General features: G+C 46.5%; 1 protein-coding gene across 1 annotated transcript; it reads right to left on the bottom strand.

Moving 5' to 3' along the window:
• Nucleotides 1-1962: 1962 nt before the first annotated feature.
• LOC129386407 (solute carrier family 22 member 7-like) lies at nt 1963-7432 on the bottom strand. The gene is made up of 2 exons (XM_055074318.1): nt 7082-7432; nt 1963-3486 (listed from the first exon to the last, which is right to left on the bottom strand). The coding sequence occupies exons 1-2, from the start codon at nt 7430-7432 to the stop codon at nt 1963-1965; spliced, it is 1875 nt and encodes a 624-aa protein (XP_054930293.1).
• Between the last annotated feature and the right edge of the window lie 2216 nt (nt 7433-9648).

The following is a 9648-nucleotide window of genomic DNA, read 5'->3' as shown; positions in this document are numbered from 1 at the left end:
CCTCTCTCGAATGATCTCTAGGCATACTGAAACCTCAACGTCGTCGGCCTTCGACGCGTGGATGCTGTTGACCAGCTGTTTTCGTTGGAGTGAAGCGCGTATACGCAGGCGCAACTCCTTCGCAAGCTCCAACAAGTACGGTTTACGCAACTTATTCCAATTCGTGGCTCAGTTAAGTTCTGCTTCTTCAACTGTACCCACTACTGCCTTGGCGCTCACACACAGTAGGCGATGACGATAGCTTTTTCCAGCCTTCCTACCTACACTGAGCAAAGCCTGGTAAAGCTCAATAAAAATTCTCGCACTTTCTAAACCTCGCAGAGAACAAACCATCGCAGACCATTCCGATGCCCCATGGCACCTCATGCAGACAACCAGTAATGACGCATCGCACCACTGGCACCAATTCTAAAAGATGGGCCGCAAATGATGAAGAACGGGAAACTAACAGCACTTTGCAAAGACTTACGAGTCCCGAGCAGTCCAGGCAAAGGACATTGCGGCTCCGCAACCATGCAAATAAATGTTCATTGTGCATCGTTACGTCGCCGCTGTGCCCTCTGCGTGTACGCGGAGGCGGAGATTTCTAGAACCAGAAATCGAAACACACACTCAGCTAAGTAAAAAAACGCGCCAATCAGCTTAATTACTATAGGCACATGTTGAAATTTACGAATTGTAGCCGGTGGGTTTACAAGACGTATCAATTTGAAATGAATCTCAAGCATTACGCAAATTTCGAGACATCGTTGGACAAAGTTCGGGACCAACTATGTGAGTGTACCAGTTATTTTCTTCCTTCAATGAATCAAGAAAATGTCTTCGTGACAAAATTAAGTGAAAAAACAGTCCATTCTTTCGGAGAGTTTGATAACACATATCTCCAAACTGGTGTCATAGTCTAAATTTATTCCAAGTAGATAGGCCTTGCAAACTCGCCGACCACAATTCGTAACTTGTAATATGTTAGTCGTTCGTTAAGAAGTTAGTGACCTTATTTAATCGAGTATGTAATTGGATTTCTCGTGTAATATGCGCCTCCGAGTAATGCAGCGGAAAGACTAAAATTACTTGTCCGCTAAAGGCGATTGTAGAAAACTCCGGATAACTGAAAAATGATCACCCCGTGTACCCATAGTCTTGAGTAGCTAAGGTTACAGTGGTGGGAACTTATGCCTTTGAACACATCAACAAATTCATGAAGCTTTATTTCTAGAAGGTACAGTCTGCACACAAGTGGGCCACAAGACAGTGCATGACTATTCACACACCATATTGATAAGGACTATATTTTATCAAACAATTGCATTAAGACAGCCAGAAAACAGCGTTTTGGCCGAAGAAGAACCTTTTACTTACTGGACTGTAAAACCTTGTAAATGCTTAGCAAATGTATAACTTACTGATTCTGAATTATCTAAGCTGTTGTTCAGATAGCACTGTAGTAGTAATGGGAAGTAAAATTTGGTAACTGCTCCTGTTACTGTATTTTTTTAACAATATAGAAAGTTCCACAGAGGCCCCGCTCTGATCCCTTGGAGTTTTGATGTTAACATTACTGATGAATTAAAATAGCCTGAGCACGTTAAATTTGGATCGCGTAGAATAAATGACAGTCATATCGCAGCAGAGAATCAAATCAACGCATTCAAAACGACACAGTAATTAAAAGTATGCTAGTGTCTATTGTATGCGCCATACGCTGTAATGTGGATTTAAGGATGAGCTGCGCTAGCAGATATGACTTATGCAAATTCTAGTACATGATTCCCACGCACTGAGAAGAAGAAATCAAAGGTGAAAAGTTTGATTAGGCAAAAGAAATACAGTAGAATGTATCAGAATGAAGCAAAACCGAAAGACAGCTAATTCAGTTTAGCTAAAGATAAGTAAGCCGGAAAGTACGCGAAAATAACAAAAGAAGTTACGTGTTCCTTAATCAGCCCACACGTATCAGATGTACTACAGTTCTTGCGATGGCGTTTTGAACATCGACGTCGGTGAGGTTCGCTCAGGAGAGCCAGCACATTCATTTAGGGTACAGGCGAGGGGTGTGGATGGTGCCGCTGAAGTTTCGGTCAGGTTACCGCGTTTCGAGCTTCCTTTTCTCTTGCGTTGCTTGCGCGGCTTGGGTGATTTGAGTATCTTCTCCGACTCCATGGTGGGACTCAAAGATGCTATAAGTGCTTCCTTGCGCTGGCTTTCACTCAGAACTGCGCGGTCTCCGGCAGGCTTCTCCTCGACAAATACTTCGGGAAGACACTGGACCGATAATGCGCTGGCAAATGCCAGCCCAGTTGTGATGGCCGCAACAACCAACAGCTGTTGTTCGTGCAAGGATCCTTGGATGTATGCAGCCAGAATGACGCCAAGCCGGCCGACGGAGTACGATAGGCATAGTCCCACGGATCGAATCTTAGTGGGGAACACCTCCGCGGTGTACGCGTAATTCAGGCATATGGCAATCGCCGCTGCGCTGGACATCATTATACGCGGCAGAGGAAGTGCGACGGCCAAGCGCGGGTGACAGAGTAGCATCTGCAGTGCGCTTGAGGCGCCGAGGAGAGCAATTACGCCTGATAGTGTCACACGGTGGCCTCGTTGCCTGATGCCATAGAAGGCTGTGATGAGAATGAGCCCTCTCAGTATAAACGATGCCAACAACCACAGTTCTTCGAGCGTGGCTCCCAAGCCTGAGGCACGAAATGCAAAGTTCAAGCTAAACCACGTCACGATTGCAGACAATGCGCGCCGGCGAAGGGAAGCCGAACGGACTATGCTCGTGGTGTTGGCAGTCACCGACGTGATGCTGGCCTCTCGCTTCATGAGCTGCTGCTTGAAAGCTTTGAATGTTGCGGTGGCCTTGTGAGCGTCTATGCCGTTAAACCGGGCTGCGCGGAGTATGGTGAATTCAGCTGCGCGAAGCCTCCACGTGGCAATCTGCCAAACAGGGGATTCGTCCAGGTAGCAGCACCAAGAGGCCATTATTGCCGTGACAGTGACGAAGAGCGCTTGTGAGAGCAACCACGTCGGCTTAAGCGTCGAAAGCCCGTGCACCAGCGGAGGCGTCACAAGCATGGCGATGCCGCCGGCTGCCAAGATGTACGGAGCCCGGTGCTGGTTCCCGGTCACTTCGTAGAGCACAGTCAAGGCCATCAGCATGGTCGCGCTTCCCATGGCACGTGTGACAAAGCGCGAGAGGATGAACACGCCCACGGTGGACGACTGCGTGGTCACCAGGCTGCCGAGCAACATGGAGACGGCACACGCCGATAAGACCGGTCTGCGACCAATGCGGTCTGCTGCGATTCCGGCGATCGGAACGAATAGCATGGGGGCCACTGCGAGCGTGTATTTCGAAGTGGAGTAGAGCCAGCTGTGGCTGCACACCATGTTCCACATGCTGACGATACTTTCGCCGTCTTTCTCGGTGTCATAGTCCCACGCTTTGCACGGCACTATGCTACGCTCTTGCTGCTTGTCTTCCTGGAAAAGGAGTGAAAACAAAGCGTCCATCGACATCACAAACCACAATATGAACCGCAATGCGATGAGTTTGTAAGCAGTTGCTATTTCACGTTCGAAGTCCTCGCAATCGGAATAAAATTGTTTCGACATAAATATTGATCACTGAGTAACGCCGAGCCTCCCTCCGTGCATCCGCCTAGATTCTTCATTTAGCGCGAACTCCGTAAGAATCATAATATCTGTAAACATGACGCCCCCGCGTGCAATCAAATTTAAGTGATGCCCTTGTATGCGGCAATTAACATCCCGCCTGTATACTTTTCTGCTTGCTCTATTACGTCTTTGACGATGGAAGTATACAGCGAGCGGGATCAGCCGACGACATAGGTGAGAGTCAAAGGGGAAGAATTCTTTCCTTTTCCTTCTGCTGTTCGTGTTTTTCCAGTTGCATTTAGGTGCACGTTAAAGAACCCCAGGTGGTCGAAATTTCCAGAGTCCTCCACTACGGCATGCCTCATAATTAGAAAGTGGTTTTGGAACGTTAAGCCCCATAATTTCTTTATCAAAAGCGATATATTATGCAAGGAGGTGATGCGCGCAGACAGGACACAAGAGAAGAGGACAACACGAACGCCGACAATAAACTTAAGGGAGCACTGACGCGAAAAGAAGAAAGAAGACACAAAACTTATCTGCGCAAGCTCTGGAATGGTAGCAGCACGTGCCAGTCGGGTACATGTGCCGGTCTACGCGAGAGATAGCTGTTAAGGCACTTAATCCCTTCCTTAGGTAGAGCAATCGAAGGCTGACTCCCGCACGCCCTTCCACCATTATAGAGATCCCGTGCCTCTACCATAAGACGCGTATCTTCATTCTTGTTCCTTTACAATATCGCGCATTCATCTTACGCTGACGTGCAGTTACAATCTTGGCAATGTGGGGAAAGATTACAAGGCGATCCACCGGTTAACAACCTTTTATGTTCCATTAGCCTCTGATCGATACACCGCCGCGTTTTCGTTGCGTAGAACTGGCCACAGCTAAAGCTTTATAAACCACACCCATACGACAGTCAGTAAAACTGTTGTTCTTGTTCACAGGACAAATATCTGTTCTTTTTTGCCTTTTACCTGCTCCTTTTTTCTCTGCACGGCAGCTCATCTTGCCTAGCTTAATGGGAGCAGTGAAGGCAACATTAACATCATATCTACTTGCAACTTTTTTAAGCCTGTGTGATACTGAATGAATGCACGGGATACCCACTACTCTTTTTTGCCATTACTGCTTTCTGTAATCACGGCCGTCCCCCTCGAAACCGTTCCAGAGCTCGCGCAGTTCAGTTTTATGTCTTCTTTCTTCTTTTCGCCTCAGTGCTCCCTTCAGTTGAGAGTCGGCGTTTGTGTTCTCCACTTCTCTTTTCTTGTGTGCTGTCGGGACGCCTCATCTTTTTGCATAATGAATCCTTACCAACTAGCTCAGCTTTCTGTCTAAAGCGATCGTTACCTAACGGGTAGAGTATCAGGATCCTGTGCTCGGTTTCAGAGATTCAACCCAAATGATCAGACACTCGAATTTTCTATTGAAAGAATTAGGGAAGGCAGGAACCTACCTATATAATGAGAAGTGCCTAGATTGACGCCAAGAACACTTCAGATCAAAACGATAAAGAGAACTGGTAGGCAACTTAGACTTAGCTGTCTCTTACTGGAACTCGCACCTCGGCGTTGGTATTCGTTAGGTTAGGCAAGCGAGCGTCTTTTCCCTGGCACAATATGCGGGAGAGGAGAGAGGGAGGGCGAAGAGGGAGGGGAGCACGCGGCACCTGGTGGGGCGTAGCCCCCTAGCGAGCAGCGCACGAAGTGTACATAACGTTCCCTCTCCGCTGCTGGCGTCACAGCATTAACCAGCGCGCGCGCGAAGCTGCTGTGAGCAAGTGAGAGAGCGGGCGAGCAGGTGAGCGCCGGGAGAGGAGAAGCGAGGGAGGAGGAAGTAACGTCTCATCCGCTCTGCTATGCAGACGTTCAGTGTATGCTAGACAACTGCTTTCCATTAATAAGCCTGTTAAATATCGTGTCACTTTCCTGTGTGTGACGTCACTAGCGACGTCACTACTTTGGCTTTTTACTTCCTCGTTTTCAGGAATTTCTCCAAGGTCGTGCTCAAGTGGCGCGTTTCGAAAGTCTATGATTCTGCGCTTTGGTGTGCGGTAAGCTGTGATCTCTAATTAATTCTAATTATTCCGGACACTTCAGCAACTCAGCTTGTAACTAAAATTGTGCTATGTTACCATATCTACAATGAATGCAATGAATTTTGTACTGTGGCATTTTTTCAATTTTTTTCTTATTTATATTGAATTTCGTACACTGTCGTCTCAGGTAAACAGGAAGGGCTGCGCAAGAAACAAGGGGGTCAGTGGATGCTCGTGCCAGTAACAAAAGAGAGGGCAGCAGAGTCCAGCGATTTCTGCCGGTCAGAACTCATTTACTGTGTGAGCAGCGTTGCCCCATGGTGAACATCATCATGTTGTTTTTGTTGCCTGCATTTTCTTGAATCAAATGCATTTATTCACAGTGGATAGTAGACAAGCAGTTCCGGGCGCGTGATCGGCGGGGAGGGGGGGCGGAGGTTGACCACCGTAATAATAAAAGCATTTATTTAAAGTAGGATTTGGAAAAAACCTATTATATTGTTTCAAAAATGAACAAAATTGTGTGATAGCACAGGAAGGTTAGTGTGAATTTCGTAAAAGGTTCCGCTTTTTCTTTTTTGTGATGTATATAAATTCATCCATGTATGACATACCTGTAGAATGTGTAGAATTGTACGCATGCTGTAGAATTCAAATTATGTACATAGACTAACTTGAGTACCCTCAGACTCGCTCTGTCTAAGTAGATTAAAGTTGTTTTGTTAAACTCTGTAGGGTTGTGGAGCCTCCTTCCGGCAGCTGGATAGCCAAAGTCCTACGCTGAAATTTTTTTTATTGTTGGAGGCGCATAAACATCTTACTATTTGAATATATTTTATTGTGATCATTTTGGCGTGCATGGTGTTTATTTTCACGTTTTGTATGTGTTTCAAGATGACGTGACATTTCGAGGACTTGTGTCAAACAGTTACATTTGTTGTTTCGTTGCCATCGTTCAGTATAACAACGTGTAAGCTCATGTGTACCTCTGTATGATTGCAGCATGGAATTTCAAATTACCTTCAAATTGAAACTCTCCTCGAGTGGTTGCCTCTTAGCATTCTTGCCGTGTACTTTTAAAGGAACGCATGACGAACAAGCTCGGCGCGCAGGAAACAAAAAACTATTGCAGAAGCAGCCGATAGCATGGATACGCATTTCCTTATCGCTAAAAGCCATCGCACCGTCTGTCGTCATCCTGACGTGCCGCGAGAAGGTAGTAAGCTAACCAGAATGTGAAGCTTTGCCTAGAGCTTATTGTAGGCTGATTTCGAAAATCGTTCGTGTTTTACGGGATACATCACACTCGTTGCATTACCTCATAGAGAGTGTTAAGCAAGAAGGCATGGCAATGTAGCAGCCGTGGTACAGCTGTGTCAGGTAGAGCGAAATGCACGAGGGTCACGACGGACGTTAGCTCACCGGTAGAGGGGGCTCGTATACGGTGCACTTGCTGAAGCTGCCGTCGGCCAGCACGGGAATTGCGACGTTCTTCCAGCCCTGGACACCGAGGTAACGCAGGTCGTCGGGCGGCTGGCACCAGTGGTCCACGGGACGGCCGATGAGGTAGTAGTCTAACGAGTGCAGCAGCACCACACAGATGGCGACGAAGGCGCTGAACAGGACTATCTGCTGGAACCGCCCGTGACCAAGGATGATGTAGACGTTCTCCTGGATCAAGGCTCGCGTGTCCGCGCTTGCGAAGCCTTCCAGGAGAGTAGTGCTCCCCGACCTGGGACTCGCTGGTTCAGACGCCTCCTCTTTCGCCGGCATGACACTGATCAAGCGGCACGATCTGTTCTCCCAGCAGGCAAAGATTCGCAACCGCTTGATGAATGGTGTAGAAGAAGTTGATGATGGCCTCATAAAATGGCTCATACCCACACTGGGGTATTGGCCAACCATTCTATACTGAAACATTTACTTAATGCTTTCAAGTATTGCAAATTAGAATTTTCAAAAAGAAGAAAAAAGGAACATACAGAAAGAAAGCAACGTAGAAAAGAACAACAAAAATGATCATGAGCCATTCCCCTCTGTGAGGGTGGTTGATCAGCGAAGATTTCCTGTAGAAGACACGGAGGTGACAGATAAATTTGAACAAAGGTACGAACTAATTTATTGTCTAGCTGGGTGGTCGTTATGACGTATGGTGTGCACACTCATTGATTGTCTTGACCGGTGGCCATTACTTCACTTGCAACTGCAATCACATTGTTCATAATGTCAAATCGATGCACAAACGCCGCTGGGTGGTCGGTTGGGCAGGATTGGTGTGGCGTCACAAAAGCTAATTCTGCGACATGGAAAGCGTAAACCATTCCCTCTTCGGTACCGACATATCCACATTGATATCACCGACAACGACAACAGGGGTGGTATAATCGCTGCTCATTCATGCAAAGTGAGCAGCCATGAACCTTACGGGACTATGAGTAATTGTATTTTTGCTTTCTTACGAGGGTATGAGCAATGGCTCACGGGTTACGAGCCATACATGATGACAGTTTTCGATATTCTGTTATGTATGTTGTACGCGTGATTAGAAAGAATTTAAGCACTGTTCGCTTCAGTTTGCTGAATGCTTGTAGCCTCTGCCATACAGGGCTATGAAGCATTGCATATTTTCTTGTTTACGGGAGCACGAATGCTTAAGGGGGTATGAGCCATTGATGATGATAGTTTTTATTCATGGAGAAAAAATGCATGGGTTTCTAGCTATATATAGCTTCGCTGTAAAACCTTATTCCTTTAGTTGATTGCATAAATTTAGATCTGCAGACTTGGAGTGCCATGTGACACTGGCAAAACATGCCGAGCGCCAGTGGGTCTATACTAGTCCAGGTGCAACCAAATTAGCAATGCCCACTAAGTTTTAACAAAAAACAATCCCTCTCCAGAATAGGAATCGGCTTCGCTGGTCCAGTATTCGGCCACTACCTACCGCATTAAACCATCAATCAACGCATGGCCTTCAGTCCCCAGCAGTTACGGAGCACCTAACCAAGGTAGAGTGTATAAGCGCGACTGGACGAGGACGAAGAAAGAAACAGATACACAGACACAGCGCTGTGTCTGTGTATCTGTTTCTTTCTTCGTCCTCGTCCAGTCGCGCTTATACACTATACCATGGATTCTAACCAACTAGCCCGCCAACGTGTTTTAACCTAACCAAGGCAGTGGTAAGACCTGCAAATAAGCAGAGAGTGTTAAGAATTTCTGTACCCGGACGGGCCACCACTCTAAACTGAACATGGCAACATTCAAACACGAACCCTCTCGTGATAACCTAGCTTCATAGGACTCTTTGAGGAAGTACCCGGCATTGTGTGGAATATTATTGGCCTTAGTGCGGGTAGGTCTGGTCAGGCTTATACAGTGCTGACTAACGGTCACATCCTCTGGTATAGAGGACTCCCGGATTAGAAGCAATAAGGTGTACGATTCCTAATCCATAAGGACATAGCGGGAAAATTGGCCAGTTCTAGAGCATTATAGAGAGAGCAGCAGTAGTCGTAATAAAGCTAAATAGGATGTATAGAATAAAGGTAGTACAAACCTACGGCCCAACCTCCAGTCAGTGTGATGAAGAAACACAACAGTTTATGTAGAAGGTGAATTAGCAATGAGAAAAGTGGAAACTCAGTGAGTCGTAGGCTTGGGCGACTTCACTGCAAAAGTGAGGAAAAAGTAGGCTGCTGAACAAGCAATTTGCAACTATGGCATTCATTCTAAGAACATTAGAGGAAAGGTGTCGGTAGAATTAGCCGAAAGGCCGAATAATAACTAGCTTCTTCAGGAAGCGCAGCAACAGAAAGTGAGCCTGGAAAAGCCCCAATGGAGAAACAAGAAATGAAATATAGTTCATGCTTTCTGCTGATCCCACCATAGTGCAGGATGTAGAAGTTTAAGATAGGGTAACGTGCAGTGATCATGATTTAGTGAGGTCTAGGATATACATCGATATGAAGAGCGAAAGAGTAAATTTA

This window comes from Dermacentor andersoni, chromosome 3, assembly GCF_023375885.2.
Source record: "Dermacentor andersoni chromosome 3, qqDerAnde1_hic_scaffold, whole genome shotgun sequence".
NCBI lineage: Eukaryota > Metazoa > Arthropoda > Arachnida > Ixodida > Ixodidae > Dermacentor > Dermacentor andersoni.
Note: the sequence above shows the minus strand (reverse complement) of the source record. Positions and strands in the feature narration are given on the sequence as shown.

Excerpts from the sequence above, each read along its gene's own strand:
- LOC129386407 (XM_055074318.1), bottom strand. The coding sequence starts at position 7,432 with ATGCCGGCGAAAGAGGAGGCGTCTGAACCAGCGAGTCCCAGGTCGGGG. Across the intron at positions 3,487-7,081 it reads TATACGAGCCCCCTCTACCG|GAAGACAAGCAGCAAGAGCG; the intron begins GTGAGCTAACGT and ends CTCCTTTTCCAG.